A 23,696-nucleotide genomic window follows, 5' to 3' on the forward strand; every position below is an offset into this window, starting at 1 on the left:
GCAGTGCTGATGGCCCAAACTTGCCGACAAATAAAGAGGGCTTCTCTCGTGGTGAAGGTTGCGGTTTAGAAAGTTGGTGGGCGAGGTTGGTGTGTGGAAGAACACAGCGGGGTGCTTACAGTTTGAGTTGAATAAAATGGGGAGTAAACACTTCAGTTAAGACCTTGTTAGTGGCAGAATAGGACGTAAACATGCCACACTTCTAACAAATGTACAAGCATTTTTGGATTGGAACAATTGCCAAGGAATTTGTGTAAATGTTTTGGACATTTTCCGGTGTACACAAGATCTACAAATGCAACAACCTCTGGAAATGGAATTCCAAAGTGGACCACTGAATTATGAAGTACTTCGACTATTTTTCGGACTCACTGGGCACTCAGTGTTCGCACGACAGATGCAGTTCATTTCAGAAAAACATTTCACAGGCATAAAAGAGACTTACCTGTTAGTATTCAGAATGGGTCAATGACATTGCCAGCCCCTCCTTATATCCATCCACACCCCACTCTTAGAAAAAAAAACCCAATCCATCCTATTACCTATTTCTCCATCAACCATGATGGATTACTGTGCAGTATGTGTACCTACATTGTACACATCAGCAAGTCTCCAACAAGCTTTCAACAAGACTGGCTATTATGTGGCAACAGGCTATTGAGAGCAGAACCTCATTTGTGGCTTCAACTTTGCCGATCCCAATGAATCACTTACAAGTAGTCAAATCACTTGTGGGGGAAAAATTCTCATGCCTCCATTTGATTAACGAGTACTGTCTGGCAACAACCCCACCCCTCCCACAGTCCCCACTCAGCCTACACAAACCTAAGAAAAGAATATTCACAAAAAATAACAAGGTGAGTGACCAATCGGACACATCTCTCTGAATCAAATGCAACAATGCCGTCTACAAAGAAATTATTCACGCATCGTCCCTTTTTGTTCCTTTTCCGCTTTAGAACACTCTCTCTTCTGTTGCTAAGTGCTTTTTTCCATTTCAGAATGACCCCATTCCCAACCTCCCACCAACACAAAGCCTCCATAATGGCACCGAGATCATGGGACCCGAGTTATTTCCCTTTTTTTACATGCTCGGAGGAGAAATTGTCAACAGTTGAGTCATTCTCCGCTCACCGTTGCACAATGGCCTGCCTTGATACCTCCCCAAAAAGAACTCTGTCAACAACAGGGGGATAGTCCTGAAAATTTAATTAAATTTGAGTGCATCATGAAAATGAAGACTAAAAAACCTCCATGGCTTTTAAGAAGTTCACAGTGTTTGGGGGAGGGAACAATATCTTTGATGAAATGAGTGATGGACATGGACTGGTACGGTTTCAGATCTGTCCTTCCTAACTTAAGCACATATAAACTAAAACACTTCAAACAGACTATTAATCCAAGGCCATTTACATTTTGACATGTGTACCCAGCTGTACCTGTGTGGAATATATTTTGTAATTATTAATCACATTGAATTTTACTAGGTCAGGCTTAAGCATAAAATGGGGAGCTTCTCTTTAAACAATGCACAGAAAGTAAAAGAGGGTTTCATCACTATATGAACTTTATATAACTTCACATGTACATCATCTGCATGCTGATCTGGACAATACAGTTTCAATAATTTATTTTTCATTTCAGGAAATGTAATTCATCAATTGGAATTTCCTGTGATCAGGCAGAGCCTAGTGCAGTTGCAGTATAGTAAGGAGGCTTGTTTGTGCTCAAGACAAAATGTGAATCTGAACTTAACACGAGTGGGTGGACAGTCACAACATGAATACATGTATCATAATTTACTCTGTGCTCACAAATATATCGATGCGTACGTGCAAAAGGTATGGGGCCTATTACATGGTATGCACAGCCTCATTAATTTCAAATCATTTGGCCCGCTGGGAAGAGATACATGTACTTGGGTAGCTCAACAAAACTGGAGAGAGAAATAAGCAATAGAAATTACCAAGCATAACTACAGTATCTCTAGCCCTAACCACCTAAGGTCCATTGAAATCATGCATGTGCTTGGGTTCAGAATGGTTCAAGTTAATGATTTGGATGCAAGTATCCAGTGCAATTGAGTTAATTCTAGGATTGACTACATGTACCTGCACATCCATCAGAATCTTGAGAATTACACTGTCCTGATCTTACAGCAACCAGGGGATCACAGTGTAATTTAAACATTCCTGTTATTACTATGATTGTTAATATGTGTGCCTGCTCATGACAACTGAATCAAAAGTCTTGTTTAGCCAGTGTGTTGTATGGTCTGGGCCTTGCTTGCTCAGCCCCTACACGAACACCAGCTAAATACACCTGTGTCAATAAGTACAGCAATCTTGATTATTAAAGGAATCGTGTCACTAGCAAACAGTGTTGGCCCAAGACAAGCTCCATGTTCTTGAACAGCCCAGTGATACCATAAACCTACCCTGTACAATGACAAACAATGGAGCTGGTTTGCTTAGTAATGGTCACAAAAATAATACAGTTACAGTAAGGTGGGCCAGGATTTACAATTTGCTTGCACTGAGTGCCCTAATGAGCGCTGGAGTAAATAATCAAGGTAAACACAAGGATATGTAATAGGTTCCTGGCCTTAATAGGGGCTGAAGTTTGAGATGGCCTGGGCTCTAATGGAATTTGCCCGACTCAACCAAGGTACATGTGGCAACTTGTGAGTGGAAGCGCTCTTCACCTGAACAATTATTTCTCTCACCTTGCCTCCCGGGCTGAAGGTGTACCGTTTTCAGTACAAATTAGCTTAAAATTACCCCTGGAATTTCCAGTTTGGATGTGGAAGGGAGATTAAAAATCCATGGAAAAAAGGTGGCCAGGAGGCACATGTCATAATCCGAGCGTCCAATTTCCAATAACGGTATCGAGATTTAAGCATCCTGGGTGTTTGGCTGTGGAAGCAAGGTTGATTGATTCCCAGGTAACTCCAGCAGGTATGGACCAACACAAATATAATTATATCCACGGGCGATTTCTTGTGGAAACTAAAAGTGGGGTAAAACGATTCCAGTGACGAGGGCACTTCAGGTTTTATTAGAAGTGCTCCATTTCTTCCTATTCTTCTGCTTCTTTTTTTTCTTTTCTTTTTTTCAGAGTTGACTAAACCACGAGCTCTTAACTGCATTAGACTTTTTGGTAGATCAACTCTCGTTGCTGACATTTACTACAAATGAGTTGGATTGAAAGGTTTTTTTAAAAAGTAACAATGAAAACTACAGACGTTCGACCATAAATCAGTTATTGTAAGGTTGGACACTGTTTTCAGATCAGTACCGGTAGTTGGCCTACATCTTTGAATACTGCTATGAGTAATTGTTGATCAAAGGTAAGGTCAAACTGAATGGTTACCCAGAGACCAAAATATGCTTCCTTGTTCCCTGTTATCTTAGCGACACTGTAAGATAAGGCTAAAATTACTCTTGCTTTTTCATCAACTTGAGTAGAATTCTGATTAAAAATTAACCCCTCGGCTCCACTGACCATTAATTTTGATTCTCCTGAGACACCATTAAATCTAATAAACAATAAAAACCCACTTAAAAACTGCAGGTATTTAACAAGAAAATTTCAGGCCAAGTCATAGAGATACAGTAGACCCACTGTCGGGGAGCTGTACATATTATCTTGTCAAATCAGACAAACGAAAAGTGAGGCTCGCTGGACGATAAATGAGTGCATTTCATGATGACACGGGCATTCTGGTTTTCAATTTATCCAAATTTAAATGGCCGCATGCAGTGTACTGAGGTCTGTAGGCCACTCTTAATCATGAGGGAAAATGGGCCAAATCAACAGGACTGAGATCACGAAAGTTGAATCACTAGATTTCTAGAAAAAACCCTCTGCCATGGGAAAACAGACGCTCCCACCAAATAGTAAGCATTTTCAATTCCACAATAAAAGACATTTTCTTTAATGACATTTGATCTACATGTACTGTATGTATACATGTATGTGTTCATATGGTAAATGAAATATCCAAATTTCAATGTTTACATGTACAATTCAAACAAAAATAATTTTACATAAAAATAAAAAGATTGCATCCAAAGACATACAGACCTGTACTCAAGCACTGAATATGCATACTGTACATGTACATGAAAGGGTAAATATGTCTGCCTAGCAAAGCACATTCTCAAATATTTTTTCCTTTCCTTTTTCAGAAAACACAACATATTCAGTATTTGGTCCCTACACTATCCTACCGTCTGTCCTGATAGATTCGGACCAAAATCACAGTCTCAAATCGCAGTTGCAATCGTTTGTCATTTTGTTTTCTTCAAATTATCCTACCATTAAACTGCATAGAGCGGAAGGAGATGTACAGTGGGGACTCAGAATCGCTCCATCCTTGGAAGGAATGTGATTGTATTTTTGTCTCACATGAGGCAAATGGAAAGTGACAACTGCCAAGGTTATCGTGTATTTGTATATATTGAACAAAATCAAAGCACTTTTTACATTTATTGAGCCAGTTTTCTTCACCAGGATGGTTGATTTAGGTGGTCTCTAGGATTCCCAAGACAGACAGTAGATTAGACTGAACGCCATCGGTGGGAAAAGCATGGATTCGGTTACATTAGTCACCATGGCAACTAATAGCAAAATAAAACTTGTGTATGTTATCACTATTTACCAACGGGTAACCAAAGAGAACAAACGGAGTACCAAGCAAGTATCACCTCCTGTGTATCAGAGTTCAAGACAGTTTCAAATGAATAGCAAAACAAGCAAAGGGAAGCAAAGGATGCTTGGAAAAAGGAAGGGAAAAGGGATTCTGTATCCGCCCCGAGATGAAGTGCACCCCCAATCAGCGAAAAGAAAGGCAGGTGGTTACAAGCGGGTTCTTGCACACATTCTGCATGTACACAAAGACCATACATGCCAGAGTAAATTAGTTACGCGTACTCAGCGTGCTCTGCGTCACACGCACATATACTCGTGCGCCTCATGGCGCGCCTATGCAGTAAGTACCAAAAAAACACTCCCCCATTGCTCGGCGCAGATTCTCTCTTTTCTCATACTACAGTCTTCTTCTTTGTCCTCAGTATTGCTAGATCCTCTGAAAGACTTCAATAATTGAAACAAGAAGGGTGCAAAAACTGAACAAGGTTGAGATGCTTCTTGATTCGCTGCAATCAGACTTACCTTCATGGCAAGGCGGATGAGACCTGGATGCATGATCATAAGTCGTAGGGCTTGCTTCTTGAGCTCCACAAGACGACTATTGCACCTCTCACACCACACCCCGACTTGACCCCTCCCAGAGTGGCTAGCCATGACAGCATCCTGCAGTGACGCGGCCGCTGCTAAGCCATGTAGAACGGCACCTTCGGGTGCCATGCCTTGCTGCATCCTCTGCATCATAACGTCTTTATCACGCAATTCCGCTTGCTGTCTACTGGGTGCTGGGCTATATCCCGCTGCATTCACTGTAGGTTTATACATTTCTTCCAACTGTGTTACGAAGGACAATTAGTAAAAAAAAAATACAAATAATTTGTCAGATCAAGTAATTTGTGTTTGTACCAACACATATCCCAAATCTTCCAGAATCTAACAACAGCAAAGAGTGAAGCTTCTGCGGGATCCTGTCTTAGCCTAACATTTTGACACAGCCAGCATAAACGATTGTTTCTAAATACACCATACCTACTGTGGTGTGGGCATTCCCTTGTTTTTCTGTAGTTAAGTAAATTCAGGGAAAATATTTCTTTTACTTACATTAAAATAACTCCTTCAAGCTGGATTTTTTATGAAAATATCCTAAACTATTCCTTTTCATTTAAACACCGATAATCCCGCTCCCTCCTCCTAAAAAATGAAAAATAAAAAACAAAAACGGGGAAGCAACAGAAATAAAATAAGAGAGAATGGTAATGAAAATTACAAATTTGCTTCAAAACCCTCACACACACAGTTATTTATCAGTTTTAAGCATATAACTTTTTATAAGTGCTTCCCCACTCCCTCCCCTAGAAATTTCCCCCAGGAAAAAAGTGGTTTGCCCTCCCCCCCAAAAAAAAACTTCTGGCAATGCCCATGACATGGTGAGTAGTGTGTACAACAAAGGGTGCTCCAATTTAGCAAGTTAATTTCCTGAAATAAATCTTTTCACATGACATAAAATGACGGGCAAAGGCATTTCAGGAAGCATACTACGTCCATTGAGACTCGCACAGTTTCAAATCTGAGTATTTCTACTGGCAATTTCATGTACACCAGAATGTTAAGAGACTTCGAAGGTGCATGCGTTTCCACGCACGTCTGTGTAAATTGAACGCTGACAGTCAAAAATCATGCGACTGAACATCCACTACAGTGATGGAACAACAGAAACCAAGTGTTTACCACGCTGTCATACTGTAGAGTGCATGTCAAGTCTACTGTATCTTAAGCACTAGCTGTACACTGACCCTTGATGTGACAACATGATCATGACAATGTAAAAGTGTAGTTTGCTGTTTCTGAGAAAGGTTAGACAAAGTCCACAGAATCAGTGTTAAATGCCAAAAGGTAAAACATCAACAGAGACCTATCTGTAGCCTGAAATCCATTCACTCTTGAGTTTGCCAAAAATACATCAAAACAATAAGATTTCCAAATTGTGTGGGTCCATATCAGAAGATCTGAATGTCTCCTATCAGCAAAAATCAGCAGAAATTCACAAGGAACTTTTTTCTCCACACACAGAAATACCCAACTCTATTATGCCTCTACATGATTCACATGTACGTAGCCAGGTGCTTGAGGCAACACAAACAGCCAGGGTGATACCAGAATCTAAGGAGAGGAAATTAAGGTCTAGGGCTGCTTGGGAAACCTTACATACCCAGCCCCTTGTTTAATGACTTGTGACAAACATCTATTGTGTCAACAGTTCAAGCTAGTTCATCATGGTGGGAGACACATTCCCGGCAAGAATTAAGAAAAACTCGGTTAATCCTGATCCAGCTTTTTATGCCGAAGTTGACTCAGAGGTGTACTGAACATGTACAGTAGCTGTTTAATCCTAGCTGTATAGTTCTTTACGAAATGCATGTATGTACAGGTACAATTATTGTCATATCGATGGTGGAATTTGTCCTGACACATTTGTTTCCACAATAATTAGACTTCAAACTTTGTGGACTCCACAAAAAATTGGATGTTCAAATAAACATTGCAAAGAGCACTGTAACTTTGAAGAAAGGAGACTGTCAGGATTTTGCTTCAGCCTTCGGGGACTACAACTGCAGGGCTCTTGACTGATGAATTTTCTGTGTACTGTCTTCCAAACAGATTATCAAAGTGCATTGTCAATTCAAGTAGCTCCTAAATCACTGCAACGTCACTAAGCTCACCAGAACAAGCTGCCAGCTTGGAGTACAGCTTCCGTGTACGAAGCCTTTACAAAGACAATTTTTTTTTATTGATCTAGGTGGCCCCTCCCTTCTTCAAATTCTTATTCCCCCTCCCCCAATAACCACCTATCCTACTGAGAAGTGTCATTTTGAAGTCCACCCTTCTTTATAAACAAATCCGCCCAACCTGTGCAGTTACATTCCATGGTATAATTTTGAATACTGTAAGCACAGAGGATGGACAGTTATTGCAAAGCAAGGACCCTGCTTGGTAAATTGAAGCCAACAACAGTTCGAGGTTTTCAATGCTCCATGTTACATTTACTTGGCAGAGTGTGCCATCCTTTCACAGACACACCTGCATGTTTTGCAGCAGAAACTCTGGCTTCTATTCTTATTGACAATAACTTGTCCACTCATGAAATCCCAGCCAACACCTGTTAAAAGTATAAGAAACCCCAGTGATTTATAGAAGGTGAAAAATCCAAACCATGAAATCTGTGGACAGAAAAGGAAGCCTCTTCATTGAAGAATTTGCTGACCTGTTTGGGCACAATACCTGCCACAAGTAATGAGGCCAAACTATTTTGACAAACCAACGGCAAAAAAGAGAAAAACACCTCTGATGACCAGTCTACTTCCTGCAGTTACTGCCAGGGAGGCCAGGTCATTTTCGGGCAGACATTTACAAGGGAAGCCATTCAAGGTGGCCTGGTGCTGGAATCCTTCAAGTACCTCTATTTTTATCTTCTTAAAATGATGAGTTTGGCCTTCCCCCGGACCCCCCTGGCAAATTTTGTCCCCTCTCTTCGTTGAAAGAATTCCTTGATCTTTTTGAAGCTTGGGGTGGTTGTCTGGAATATTCAGGCACAGCGCCACACCTGTTTGCACACTTACACTTTTAGTTTGGGGGACATTTGCTAAATACATATGTGCATGTTGAATAAGTACATAACCATTCTTCATTGACTGTCAGTCTTCTCGTTACTGTACTGTACCTATGTAACTTTTAAGCTCATATAAATGGTTGACTTTTTCTTTTCACAGATCGGCTCAGAGTTCTCTTAAAATAATTGGTCAACAAACATTAGGTATAGCTAATTAAATTATAAATAACTTTACAGTTAAACGTACATTTTTCAAAACTGTAACATGTGAACCACTATGGGCAATTGAAAAGCAGGAAATAGAACTGAAGATCTCTACATCTGTACAAGGGAGGATCGGGAGGAAGGGGTGGGGGCATCATTATATTTGATTTCTCTTCCTTCAAAAACCATGTAAAAAGCCCATAATGCAGCCTCATCCCTAGGAAATGCAATGAACAGTTCCATGAAAAAATTCTCAATTTGAAACCCAAAAATATGGTTCTGGATCTGTCCTTGTGTCTGCGGATACTGCATTAATTATACAATTATTACTTGTTTAGAAAGGTAGAGAATTCTTAAAATTTTCGTAATAGCTCTTTGTCTGAAGCATTGGGATTTTACTCCTGTATAAAAATCAATCTCAATGTTAACACACCTGTTGGTTCAAAGTGAGCCAAGCTCTCTTGCAAATTTCTACAAAGTCTCTTCAAAGTTTGCTTGATAAAACTGTCCCAAAAGACCCCCTTTCTCAAACAAAATGAATTACATGTATTTGAAATGAACTGGTATCTCAACTATGTTCAGGTTTGTCATTTGAAATGTTACAAGCTGTTGCTTGAAAACTCCCGATGAATTTTACTCAAAATGGTTAATGCTAGTAAAAAAAGTTTCAATATTAAAATTGTTGTAAACAGTAGGTTTGAAGTTTTTACTTCAAATACCCTGCATGAGTCAGTCAGTTTGAAAGCAAACTTTGCAAATTGATGGCAACTCCAAATGAATTTTCGTCTTTAAAATGCCAAACCAAACAAAATTCCGGGCCACCAGCTGCGGTAGCTAGTTACCTTGTCCTTGAAACTCTTGACTTCCTCGGCGGTAGGTCCGTGATCATCTCCACTACTGGCACCCGAAGCCATGACAACGGTACGGCCTACTCACTCAAGTCAAGAACGGCAAACGGTACCTGCTTCTACGTTCATCCAAAACAGCTCTCCAGAAGTTACCCAGTCAATTTGCATTTTTCCAGAAGAGTTTGGCTCAAATTAACTTTCGAGTTTTTTCATGAGTTACTGAGAAGAGATACTTCAGTTCAGCTGTTTCGTCGGCATACGGGGCAGGTTGATGGGCGGAGAGACGATTCTGTAACACGCCGCGTGCCTCACGGCGCGACTTCAACAAAGTGATTCTCGCAGACGATATGTCCGATCATCAACAACACTTCATTTCAGCGCCGCACTGGTACACACACCCAGTAACACACACGAGCCAGCCCCCTCCCCAGGATTAGTCCGACTGCAGGCCGAGATTTCTGCCCATCAACGGTTACAACAACCTGATTTCTCTGGCTAGTTGAAGCTCTGAGTGCGTCCCCGCCAGCAAGCTTAAGTCAACAATAATCAGACGGCCAGCTGCACGCGATACGTACACGCGAGAGAGAGGCTAGTACGACATCAGAGGGCGCTATTCAGAGTAAATGTACCGTTTCGACTGTGGGCTCCATTTTGAACGTTCACAGAATTAGCCAGTTTACGCTTTCCCGACCAAACTTTTCGGGGATGGTTTAGAAGACCACACCAAGTTTGGACGATCGTGAAAATGATGAAAAATTTATGGATTGAGAGAATAAAATTGGTTACCAAGAACACGAACACGTCTTTTTTGATTTGGCTTTGAAAAATACAAGACACTGCACCTACATAAGTTAACATTGCGATGTGGTAGCGACATCAAAATAAAAACAGTAGGAAGATCTGAGGTCTTCAATAAACGTACCTGCCTACAATCTTTTTTCTTTTGAAAAAGAAAAGGAGCGACCGAGTAGTGAGCCTTGTTAATGCTAAGGATCTTCACAGATATTAAAAATTAATGGAGTAAATGACTAAATTACTTGTGCAACAGTAAGGCAAATTTTGAACAGCGTGAGCGCGACGCCATTTTCTAGAAGGTAGCACTCACTAATTAAGGAGCGGGCGCAAGCGAAGAAGCACACAGCAAGGGGAGTGTCCTCTAGTGCATCCAATTCAGAAGGGGTGGGGAAACTTGCCCAGAGATATGCTGTCATTAAAGGAATTTAAGCACCGACATGCAAGAAACGTTACTCGTACCTTCCTTGGGAGGGGACGATTCTCTAACAGATGAAATAATTTTAGTAATCGTTTCAGTAAAATCCCCATTTGCCCGCCTCTCAACTGGCGCCGATGGTGCACCATCCCAAAGCCCTAAGTGGCAATGTTGATAAGAACAGCCATTTAATGCCAAAGTACCCTCTTAGAATGAAATAAGGGTCAGGTATAGTCGTCTCAGGCTCAGAATCCCCCAACAACCACGGTGATGTAGGAAGGTGGAATTAATGGAAGAATAAATACGGCGCAGTCACGGAGGCTTAAAAAAAGCACCTGAACCACATCGGACGAGTGATTCAATATTGACTCCTACGAGAGGATGGTATAATAATTATCGTCATTACAAACACTAGGTAGGACATCTCATTGGAATTGATCCCTTCATTCTAGCATTGGTAGACCTGATGTTTTCGCGGTATAGTACAGTCTGGAATTATTGTATTATTTGTTCATTCTTTCTTAGAGTGATTTTAATAATGTTGTTTTAATGAACATTTCTCGTAAGACTACTGTTGGTATTATTAGACAGAATGAATTTCTTTCAAAGATGTAATTTCGCCGGGGAGATGTAAATTAATTTTGGATTTGCCCTGACCGACGTGTGTGAATGAATTTCGTTGAGGGCGGTGTTTTCTGTGGACACATGATGCTCACAGCACTTTCACGAAGAGTCAGACATTCGTCAGAGACGGACAGACGAATTTCAAGTGGTATTCGGCACTATATTACGAATATATACCAAGTCACTTAAGTAAAACATTACTTGTGAAATTGATGTGAATACATTAATCATTGCCACAGCAGGTTGGCACGAACACAGCGCCTGTTCACGATTGACATTTCGCACTTTCCGAAGACCTGTAAACCTTTCCAAGAATACGCTGTTTGACACTGATATTATTTTTCTGCCAGTACTCTCTTAACGTATTTGACCACCCATAATTCATTTTTCTCAACCTCATAAACAGAATACATGCATTTCTTGCCAGCGAGATACGATAAGGGGTAAGTGCAGATGACCAGAAGGCGCCGCAATATTGGAGTTTTTCCCTCGGCTGTGGCCTCCCAGACAACGCAAATGCCTTGAAAGCCCGTCGCCACGTCCAACGACCATCCGTCTTCTTGCCAAGCCATCATGAAGGGGGTTAAGAAGATTTCAAATTGCTGTGTCAACGCTGACTAGCCCTTTGCTAACAGAAATTACACTTTCCCAGCGGCTGTGTCCACAAACGGCATTTTATGGAGTTACGCTGCTTCCCACAGTGAGTTTGATTTCACTGTATCTAAGCTGCTGCCGAGATAGGAGTCGAGGTGCACTGCACCATTTCTTAGAAGGAAACTGAGACACGATGGAGTCAAAATTGACCCCTGTGGCCAGCCTAATGAGGATAATGTTGCAAACTAACGGTTCATACTGATGACGCACTGAGTTTTGTGAATTCTTGCAACTAATATCTCGTAAAGCACAGGTCAATATCGTGGAGCACAAGAAGTTCACAAAGTAATTTATTACGAACGATTACTGTAACTATAAAAGGGTATTTATTATGACTATTGTTTTTAAATGATCGACAGGGAGACCATATCTTGAACTTATATGGACATGCGGTCTGTGTTCCTTACTTCAACTTGCGTACCATGTATAAATGTGTCCTCAAGAGTCGTCATAAGACAACACAGCGACCTCTTTCGGTCCGAACGGGACGCATACGGGGGGGGGGTTCGTGACCTTCAAAGTGAGTAATCAAATCCTTATCAACATCCGGATAGAACTAAATAAGAGAAATAATGGAGTAATGGCTCCGCTTTAAAAATTGCATTTAATACTCCTGGAAATCATTATGTTTGTCATTTTTTCCAAAATGTCATTTTTGACAATTTTTTTCACTGAAAACCCACTTCTACGGCCATGTGATGTTGAGCAGGGTTGGGGGTCCTGCACACAAAGATGAAAAAATTACAATGGCGCCAAGTAGCAGTAACACCGTTAAATGGAACAGCAGACATACTGGTACTTGAAAGTGAGAAAACAAAATTGTCTTAGCGGCTGAAAACATTCTTCAAAGTTTTATCAAAGTTTAATCACGTTCATTTAATATTTAATAACCAAATTGCTCTCGAGATAAGATTGACAAAATACCCTTAACCAGCATTGAACACACGCATAAGCAATTAAACATCAACAAATGCAAACAAAAATTGTACATAATAGTGTCACTTTAATAGATTCGCATTTTCTTCGCACATGCAACGCTTAACAAGTTCGGATTCCGAATGTGAAAAAATGTGAAAGTGAAAACGGCCGATTTTGTTTAATTGAGTGCCTTTCTCCAATAGCCCAAAATCACAACTCTGAAAGATTCTTAACTTCAAAATCAATGATATGAGCCTAAAGTTAATAGGGGCGTGGGGTCCTTCAAGGCAGTACCTCGCTCAAAACCTCTGTATGGAATTCATGTTTTATCCTAAATACATCTATCATTTAGAAAAAAGGGACGCCATTTGCAATTGCAAATCAGCCCATTCCTTGTACAACCATATAAACTCACTCAAAAAAAATGCATGGAATACAACATTGCATTCAGGTTTCGATAATTATAGAAATCACTGGATCCATCCTTCCAAAATTTGATCAGTTTAGTTCAAAGACTCCAAAGACAGAGTAGGCCTACCGGTCCGTCAAAGTCCACAATTGTGCGTACCTCCAGAAAGCTTTCGAAAAACAACGGAAAACCCTTTGCATTTGGTTATTTTATAAATGAAGTGACGTTACTTCATGACTTTAAACCCAAGATATGTACTCCCTGCCTACGCACCACTTCATCTTAAAATTTTACACCAGCTCGAAAGCCTCCAACAGCCAACGCTCGGCGTTTCAGCAGATTTCTTAGCTCAGCCGAACGGAAAGACAGATGGCCTTTTAACAAGGGATTCATCGATCTCAGTGTTAAGATTCAAGATGCCGTTAAAGTTATAATATCGTTAGAAAAGGTCAGTGCCGGGCGTTCTGCTGCGAAAGATAAGGACTTACAGCGTGTTAGCAATCGACCGTAGCATGTAAGGTTCAGTCAATCGTTCTAATGACCATAGGTCCTGTGCATTCCTTTAGTCTGAGTGTGAAGTTTCAAACGCAATATTCTTCTCGCTGAATATTATGTCCTCTCAATCTCCTTTATGAAGCAAGAGATGCAATGTAGCCAACGGGACGAAATACCCCAATTAAGACGCTACGAGGTAGTGATCACTTCAACTCGCCATCAAAATTCTACTTTTTTAATGTTTTTAACCAAAGCGTGCATTCGCTATCTCTCGCGAGATGCCCGCCAAAACAACGCGGTGGGCTCCCTTGGGACCCCCTGGATCCATAGCGGCTTATGTAAAGTGCATGCTAAAGATGAATCAATAGCACCCGGGAGAAATGAAAAATGATCTTGAAGTCGGAAGGCACGCTTGCAGGCCGTGCCCGACCGGCCCCGTACACAGACGTAAAGGGAGTTGTCAGGGAGATTTGAAGTCCCCAAGTAACCGTGCATCGTGGCTCTGGTATTTTAACTCTAACTTCCGCTGATCGACGTGTTGTGCTGAAAATGACATGGGTGGATGCCGGGGCACGTGTCTTTGTCGGCTAGGTCCCGTCAAGAGACTGTTCCGTTGAGTGTTAAATGGAAAGAAGTCAAATCGTAAGCCTTTCATCACTCAAATCCTGACAAGAACAAGGTTAGCCTATATGAGCTAATGATGGACCACTGGGAACCAGCACGTGTTAGTGCTAGTGGAGATACCAACGAGATGACAGAACGCGCGTAACATCACCATGATCCCATTGACGATTTGCCGACGCAAAACCAGAAAGTGCCTGGACATTCACTTGACGTATATCCCCATGAAAGCCCAGATGATCTGACAGGACACGTAGAGGTATTTACACAATGCTATGGACGGCATGACGCAGTCGCTTATTTACAATTTATCGTCTTGATTATGAATACCCTATGAGATCACATTGATTCTGTCAGTTTTAAGATCCACCTACTATTGAAGTTTACCGGGCGCTATTATCGAGCAAACAACTTTTTAGGACCAAATGTCAATCACTGGGGTTCAGAATTATGCTTGTTGCTTGCATCCAAGTGAAACAACTTAGAAGTTAAAGAGAGTAAACAACCAACTTCAAAAACAAACTCAAACTAAACAAATCAATGACCAAAATCAAAACCCCAAATCAGATCAAAACCGATGACAACAAAGCATTTACGGATTTTAATATTTGTAACCTGGTCTGTTCAAGTCAGTCTGTCTCAAAAGACGAAATTGACTATGCCTTTGCTGCCTCTGACTTCAGAGATGTGGCAACACAAAAGTCATGGCTTCCTTGACAAGGCATCATATATCATGTTTAGTCTCATTCATGTGTTAAATGAATTTGAGAAAATTAGGTCACACCTAAATCAACTCAACCAAAGACATGAACCACACGTCTTTAGATTTTTTTATTCATCATAAAAGAACTCAACAGTCATTAGGCCTACGTAAAAGTCGAAAGGTGATACTCACATATTTCCGATTGTCCTTAATGAAGACGCTGTGGTCTGTATTTATCCGTTACTCGACTTGTCTTCAGTTGAATTGCGCGTACTGCATGCCGTGAACAGAAAATCCTCAAACCGATACATCATCGCTGTTCATTCTGCCACATTTTTGATGTAGATGCCACTTATGTGTATTTCCTAAAAAGATGAGTTCCGAACACAAAATCGCACTCCACAAAAGTTTCCTCGATCTACACTGAATAGGCCGAGAGACAATCTGTACAACACTGTACTGACGACAGTGTGCTGAACGTGGACAATATAACACCCAAATCGTGACTCCGCACGTCAACACGACGAACCGGTCTCGTTTCCTTTTTTTTCCAATTTTACTCTTCCAACTGCATGTCAGTAGATGAATCTTGATAAATGACCGTAGGCGGTGAAAGCATCAACAACAAACAGAAATGAAGGAAGAGCGTCTGCCCACGTCGCGCCAGGCCGCCGGGGACGCAACCAAAAAATAATGTTAGATAAATATTTCACAGCTTTATAGATCAAAATGCAACGTTGATAAATCCTGTAGAGATCTGTCAGAGCAACACGGGACGCTCCTTTCCTTGTCAAGGGACCTGGTTATGGCTCCGTTTGTATTCCCACACGTCGAGATCCTGGAAACAGAAGACAGGATCTTACAATGTAATGCGCTTGCTCTTCCTATCACATCTTTCCCTCACTTTCCCCTCGTCTTAATGTTTGTAGCAAGCTGATTATTGCCAGTGGGCAAGTCGAGTACAGGCGCCAGCACGCTCCTCGCCGTATAGGAGCAGTCCATCTTTCGTTTCCAGCCAGCCATCTCGCCAAAAGCGCGCGAATCTCCACGGAAACACTTGCGAGACCGCTATCTACCTCAAGAGGCTACTTGACCAGTAATGGAGCAAGCAGACAACGGTCCAGGCATGGGGCAACGGGGGAAGATATTACTTTGCAGCGATAGAGCTGGATTCAATTCTTAATACACTTTCTTTCAAATTTAAAATTGCGTAGAGCAGGATGTAGAGCTGGCAAATCGATAGATCCTGAACAAGTTCATGGTCAACAAAATATGAATGGTTGCTGAGGGTATATGCCATGCGCAGACGATCGATTGAGCCAGACAATATGGCTGCCAAGTTGCCGCCAAATTTGGAATAAGGAACTCTGCGGCACCAGTCTGATACTATCAAATTGGAAACTGTGGGATGGGTGTAATAAGGGATGATGTGGAGTCGAGTTCAAGGGGGAGTAAGTTTTCGGTTAGCAAGGGATAATGATTGAGCATGTGCATGGATTGGTTTGCAATACTGGAATTTACAGTGTATGATTATGCTGTACGTCTGGGATGTCAAAGTGAAAAGATATTATTTACATGGACAGGGTCTCTTGTGCGTACGTCGGCCATGATACAAAAATCGCGCATGTCCCCACAACCTCGACATCAGATTCAGTCTCCAACGCCTAGCTTTTACCCTTGGTTCCCCTTAAATGAACTTCAGTAAGACCTGAAAAATTTTACTATGATTTATGAATTAGGCCTGCTTCTATTTAGGCCTAATGGCTCGCTTTCCACGCAAAATGGAATAGCTGTTCGCTGCCATTCAACTGCAACTCAGATGAAGTTCAAGAAACTATTGAACTCAGTTTCTATTTGGTCTGGTCCTATTTACTGCATCCGATTCTAAGTACGTCACAGCCTATGTATTACTGAGGTAGCTCATGATCTCAAAATGATTCCTTGCGAATGTTTCGTCGACCTCTTTCATTTGTACGTATCCCACGACCCAGAAAGATTAATATTGCAAAAGGGGGAATTCGTGACGCACTTTACACTTCCACATCGGATCACTGCACTCGTGCGTGGAGACAGTAATGAAACGAATAATTCAACATTTTGATATACAGTATTGACACATGGTTTCCGAGCTTGTAGGTGGCATAAATGAAAACAGAACAAATAGTTACACAAGTCGGTATGCGTTCGAATTTGAATTTGGAGAAAATATGGTGGTGTGAACTTGCTAACAACCAACATTTTGCAAAAAATATCTTCCAGAATGGCTACTATTATCATATTTAAGCCAATGTGTTATTTTAAAATAACTCAATTCTGCCACTCAGATCACCTTCTACCTGACCTCAGAGAGGGTGCACTTGCAAACCAAACAATAACACCTTTTATCCTTGGTGATAACTTGATGTCCCTCATTTTGTGATGTTTGTTTTCCATTGTTTATTTTATCCGCAAAGTTTAAAACAAAAAAGCCTTTCCTTTAAAAAAAATTTTTTTTTCAAAGAAACGATATTGATTTCTTTTTCCTTCCCAGAAAAGTTTCCTTGAACTTCCTTTGGACGCTTCGTGACATAGGATTATAAATCCGCGAACTTAATTGAATTCAATTTGTGGTAACACACGTTGGCACTTCCTCCGCCACTCAGAATTTTCATTATTACAAACGCATGCTTACAGGATAAAGATAATCACGGATTTGATTCTCTAATTGAAGAAATCACTTCTCGCTATGTCCATGCTTAGACACTGACCGCCGCAGGGCCAAAGCCCGGAAGGCGTCAGCAGTGAAAATTGTTGACGTGTGCTCACAAAAGCACCCGCTTTAACTCCAATGTGAACTTCTGAGACAGTACACTGCACTTATCACACTGTACAGAGCACACTGTACTGACAGAAAACGGTATAAATCCTTGGGTACAGAGGAATGTAAGCGATGGACGTGAATCAATGATGAAGCCAATGTGAGATGAACTTACGGCAAATACCTGCCTGACGGAGAGTTTGAACGGTGAGTACAGGTTCAAAGCAGCAACAGAGATTGGCGAAATCGGAAAAAAAGAGAGGAAAAGACCTAATTCACTGGGAAGCCATTTTCCTCATCCCCCGAATCTATCATATTTAAAGTATTCTGTTAAATGGGATGGAGCCAGATTTCCAAAACACACTGAATTTTTTTATGTTGCTTAAAACATTTAGATATAATTTATCACAAATTTTAAATTATTATAAACAAAACCTGACATGAATATGTATTGGACTTTTATTTTGTCCATATTTTAACTCTCATGTTCCCAAAGTTAAAAGTTTGACTTTACTTTCAATTCAAGATGGCCAACACTTGAATGCAGTCTATTTCCCAATGGTTTTGACCCCTCTCATGAGACACTTCTGTGCACAGGGTTGCTAATGAAGGAAGACAACACAAAACAAAACAATCCCGAGCTGTTTTGGCCACAATTGCCTCCGTGGAGTGAGGTCTTTTAACACAGCGTTACGGTCTTGGGATAATGCACAAAGAGCCAGGCTTACAAAAGCTATTCCCGGTAGTTTAACTAAACATAGCTACGTGGCGTTGATATCAACGTTCTTAGTCTGTAGTCGATATTAAACCGGCCACGGACTTCCTCAGGCTTCGTAGATTCAGCCTGAACTCGTCGGCATCTCCAATTCTCCTTTTGTAATATTCCATAGTTTTAACCATAATGACTATTCCTACTAAACACAATAACACTCCGTCTTTGCACAATAATGCAATGCAGTGGGAAAATGTTCTTTACCTTTAACGCCAAATAGCTACCAAAGCGGGTGACAGATTATTTAAGACTGTGTTAATTTCCTGCATAAGATAGTTGACCAAGGACTTCGGTGTTGCCAAATGTGTATGTCAGCAGAATGAAATTCGAATGGTAATTAATTCGTAACGGTATAATAATGGTATCTACAGTAATCAAATGGTACCGGTGTGCCAGCTTCGCTTCTTGTACCTAACGGCAACACTTCAGCGTTGCCACAGTTTACATGAAACTGCATGCGTAGTATGTCTTGATTCACTTTAAAGCCACGATAATAATCTTGAAAAAAAAATCCAAACAGGAAAAGGAACTCACCTTCGTTGCATAAATGCCCGATGAACCCAAGCTGCGGATTAGGTATCTCACACGGTTACCCAAGCGTTAATGATAGCAAGCTGTAGCTGTGTAGTCTTCGTGTATTAATGCAAAGCTGGTATGTTACGACGCATCCTATGACAAGCGGTAGCGACGAACGAAAGAGTGCATCTCCGATGGCCGATGTACCGCTTGATTGGCGGTCGCAGATGAGGTTGCTACCCTCGGGCACGTTACGCCAACGATGGCGTCCTCATATACCAGACACCCGTAACTTCAGAATTTACACACGCACTTGACACCGAGAAGCAACCGCTGGAACGTGCATCTCTCTGCTTCCTCTTCCCCTGAAGACTCCAAGAGATCGTGTGTCTTCCTCAAACCGTCGAGTCAGCAGCTTACGTCGTCTGTCTCGGGCTTGTAGAGGGTGTTTCTGGTAATGATTCGCGTTGTTCTCTCCCCGCTAATGTTGCTGCTTCAGGGGTAAGACGCTGGCTGCCAGCAAAGGGACCAGAGAAAACCCAGGTGTCAGGTTCACTGGCTAAATTATTTCCCCCGTGGTGATTACAAGATCGCCAGATCCAAAAACAGGGTTTGGATTTCTGCAAAAAAACATACAGTTTTTGTTTTAGGTACTCATTTTTCAAATGGTCAAAAAAGGTTGTCGTTTTGTTCTCTCTTTTAAATGTACTCCGTCGCTTAATGCATACAAACGGCTTAGTAGTAGCGTCACTTGAGGCTGCTCTGCCTCTAGACCACCTTTCACTTAAGACGCGGACAAGCAGCCAGTAGCGAGGAACTGTGTGCGAGAGCATTATGACAGCGAGAGGTGACGGGTAGACGTAGAAAGACAATACCAAGGGGAATTAGCACATGTCGGTATGACCTGGCTCGCCAGATCCCAGCCAATCGATTCATGTTCTATGCGGTGGTTTCTCTCCACCGGCCAGGTTAGCCGAGGAAACACCGAAGCAGGAAGGCGATCTATTTATGGCCGAGTGGTTGCGGCCTACGAGCAGCGCCCGTGCCTGGATCGATCCCCCCGTTGTCGTCGTCTTGGGACCAGCAATTAGCCCGGACCTATAGGCGGGAGCACGCACGATGGGAATATATATACATACAACCCGACTACAATTCCCCCGTCCAGGGAACCAGCTTGGATCATCAGAAGAAAGGGGGAAAAAATCTCATCGAAGGGTGTTCTTGTTGATTCAATTTGCCAGCTCTGGCCCGGGTGTCGCGATCTCTGTGGACATTGTAAGTTGACAAATGGTGAAATGGCACCTGCAAAGTTGACGTAGAGATGATGACATTGGTCGATGCTTCTTTACCCGATTGCAATCAGGATAGTGAACCTGACATTAAAGGTGCGCTTTTTTTTGCATCACCATTCCTTGAAATCATTCCATAAAAGTCAAATTGCTTAATGCAAGAGTAGCCCTCTGTCCTTAATCGTCCTTTTATCTTGGTAAAGTATACCATTAATGTTGAAAACAGTACATCCTTAACCTCCAGTGGGAACATTATTTCGTCTATCACATTGACGAACACAGCTTGATACTTGGTATGAATACCCCAATTCGATCCTTGGATGTGACCTCTTCTAAGGATCACCACACTGAAGACTTCCAAAGGACTTTTATCAACTTTTTATCTTTCAAAGAAAACAGTCACACATGTGGAATATCCACTGTGACACTTCATGAAGGGCTCTTCACGGTTAAGAGGGCAGGACAGCAGGTTCGTGTGAACTTAAAAAGTAAAACAAAGTTTTGAATGCCAAAGTGCGTGAGTGCCAGTTGCTCCGATGAAGTTTTTGAACGGTTGTGAAACATGTTTGGCACTGAGACCGCAGAGGAAGGATCTTGAAAACTGTATACGCTAAGAAAAGTCAGTGAGAACATTCATGTACCGACACAAAGTAACAGCATCGTGACTTCTTGCATTGACTTTATCGTTCTCGTATCTGCCGTTTGCAACAAGATCATTCTTACTTGTTTAGTTACTAACTAGCTTAATTGTTGGTTAGCAACCAGTGAAATCACGTTTTATCGCCATTAAGCAAGTCAGCCCTCGCTTGTAATTTGTATGAGCATAGAAGAAGGACAGCATCACATTTTGTAGTCATCACCCCTAGGGCCCTAACAGGAAGCTGGGAAGCTGTTATGAAGGAAATAATCACAGGTGTGGACTCGCTAAGCATTGTAGGTCGCTTGGCCCAATCCATGCACTTAGGCTAACAATCAGTGCACACCTGTCATGCACAAGCAGAAGTGTTGACCAATGCTAATATTCGAATGAAATCGTCCAAAGATTGCTCGACAAAAAGTACATCCGATTCATACTGAAAAAGTTGTCCTCCCAATGCACTGTGAAGATGGTGGAGGCGAGTGAAGGTAGGCCTATGCAGATACCAACTGGCGTCACCCTGATCACTTCTTGCATTACTACACTGGACCTACTTTTTCCAGAGACTCGGCATTCGGCATCCGAGGACAGGGCATACATTCCAAACTTGCGGACATTCAACTTCGTGTTTCACAAAAGTAGAACACGAAGGAACAGCGTCTATCCGTTCAGTATTCCAATCACAACATATCCCCCGAGCCCCATCAAGACATGCATGCGCAGTAAGGCAGGCGGCTTTGATTATCAAAGCATTAATTTACATGGCTTTAATCTGATGGATTCAACGGATGTCGTTGTTGTAACTCGACTGGGTCACAATATGAAAGAAAGGAATCTCGCTCAATTGGGTACACAGCTCAGTTCACTCAGCTGTGAGCCGTGCGCCCGCAGGGCCTTGGTGTTCGTGGTACGGTACGGTACGGTAACTCTTTTCAAGTTCGATAAGTAAAGGAACTGACGGGATATTGGGTGCAATGACCATTGCACTGCCATAAGAACCATCTGGTATACGATTAGGATCTCAAGTCAATTCACGGGAATTAATTTCCCCCAAAGCCCATCACGATTGGAAATTAACAGAAACTAAAATTGTAAATGATATTAAAGCATGTGCATTCAGCCTCTAGTGCATTTAAAAATCTTTGAAGGAGAAATACCAAATGTATCATAGGCCTACGACTTAAGTTTGCAGTGGCTGGGTAATTATCTACTTTTCCACATTTTTAAACTGTTCCATTTGCTTCCGCTCAAACCATACGGAAAACGTTCCAGCAACCACTTAAGCCTTGGGATAATAAATTCAGAAGCGGAAATGTCTATTTAATGCGATTCCAAAAGTTCGATGAACTTGCAAGTAGATTCCTATCAGTAGTCAAATTGGTAGTCACTATCAAAGTAGCATAACGACCTTTTGGACGATGCCATCAAAATTAAGGTTTCATATTTTTTATCTGCTTACAATCACATCATGGTGGGACGATCATAACAGAAGACGTTCAAATTTCTTTCAAACCGGGTGAAGTTAGTCCAGACTAGAATTAATGAAGATCAGATAGCTCCTTCAAAAAATGGATTTCATAAAGAACACTTGGGTGAGCCTTTGTAATTGAAGAATTATTGTTGTGTCTTTTCCTGAAATTTATTATATTGAAAGGTTGTGCATTAATTCACAGTATTACCCATCAGAAAAATAATAAGAAAAATACAAATGTCGAAGGGGGGGTACAGCCAAGGGGTGGAATCTCTGCTATCTTGTATACGGACTGAATTTGACTTCACATCAACAAAGACTGCGCGACAATATATACTCTGAAGCACATTAATTTTCTGTATATTGCATAAAACAGAACCAACGTAACTACAAATACATGCAGACTCTCACAGACGTCCGTCTGTGCAGGAAATCCATCCTTGTACCGATGAACGGAAATGTTTGACGTGCACTTTTTAGGACTAGGAGTCGTGTTCGTATCTTACACACTTTCCTTTTTATTTGAACGGACTACGGACCAATAATAGTCCCCCAAGAATCGAGCGCAGTTTCATATGGGAACCAGAAAAGAAAGACGTTAGTTAAAAGCTCCCTTCCTTCAGGCCTATAAAAGGCCAGGTTTTGTCAAAAAACAAACAAACAAACAAATTCTAGTTGTCACTTTATGAAGGATGTCTGAATTGATTATTTCCAAATTTCCTGAATTATTATTCTTGTTTTTCTGTTTAAAACGGTAACCTTAGGTACGAAACGCGGTTTGAAACATCTTTCAGTACTCAGTTCCTTCAAGTCATCTTCCCGTTTCTTTTTTGGAGTTCATTCTGTCTGGACACTGTCCTGGTCAGTTCATTGGCTAGAACTAATTGCAAAGACAAGGTAGTAGACAGGAGAATTCACTCCACTTCGCTTGAATCTCACGTTTGGACATGCAACTTTTTTAGCTTTGTACTTTTGGCGGGAACTTTTACTTTTTGTTAAGTAAAATTCGCCACCATCGTCATACTCTTGCAACCTTTAAAAATCGAGTTCATGAAGGCTCGTTGCCAAGTCAGGCTGATGTGGCTCCTATGTGTCGGCTCCGAAGAGAAATGATAGAGGTGGGGGGTCAGTCGAAATTCGATGCTGTACCTCATTACAAGAAGCTGTCTCTAGAACCTTGGCAGCCTCGAAGCCAAACATCGACCCCAGCATTACGTTACACGCTATTCTTACCTTGCCCTGGGGGCGACTCTTGAACTCATGTAGGTCCA

At 41.5% G+C, this 23,696-nt stretch overlaps 1 protein-coding gene across 9 annotated transcripts in view; it reads right to left on the minus strand.

Moving 5' to 3' along the window:
- Positions 1-23,696, minus strand: part of LOC110980495 (uncharacterized) — a 202,728-nt gene that overhangs the window by 172,934 nt on the left and 6,098 nt on the right. For 7 of the 9 annotated variants that reach the window (XM_087146343.1, XM_087146364.1, XM_087146359.1 and 4 more), the window contains exons 1-2: positions 9,304-9,857; positions 5,176-5,484 (exon numbers count right to left, since the gene is read on the minus strand). In XM_087146343.1, the coding sequence (XP_087002469.1) occupies positions 5,176-5,484; positions 9,304-9,375 (381 nt within the window). In that variant the 5' untranslated portion in view covers positions 9,376-9,857. Of the gene's footprint in view, positions 1-5,175; positions 5,485-9,303; positions 9,858-15,135; positions 15,966-19,046; positions 19,649-23,696 lie in introns of those variants that run through there. The other 2 variants (XM_087146347.1, XM_087146353.1) reach the window with 2 other exon arrangements.

The sequence above is a fragment of the Acanthaster planci genome, linkage group LG01 (genome assembly GCF_054643075.1).
Source record: "Acanthaster planci isolate LZ-2023a linkage group LG01, COTS_SCS, whole genome shotgun sequence".
NCBI lineage: Eukaryota > Metazoa > Echinodermata > Asteroidea > Valvatida > Acanthasteridae > Acanthaster > Acanthaster planci.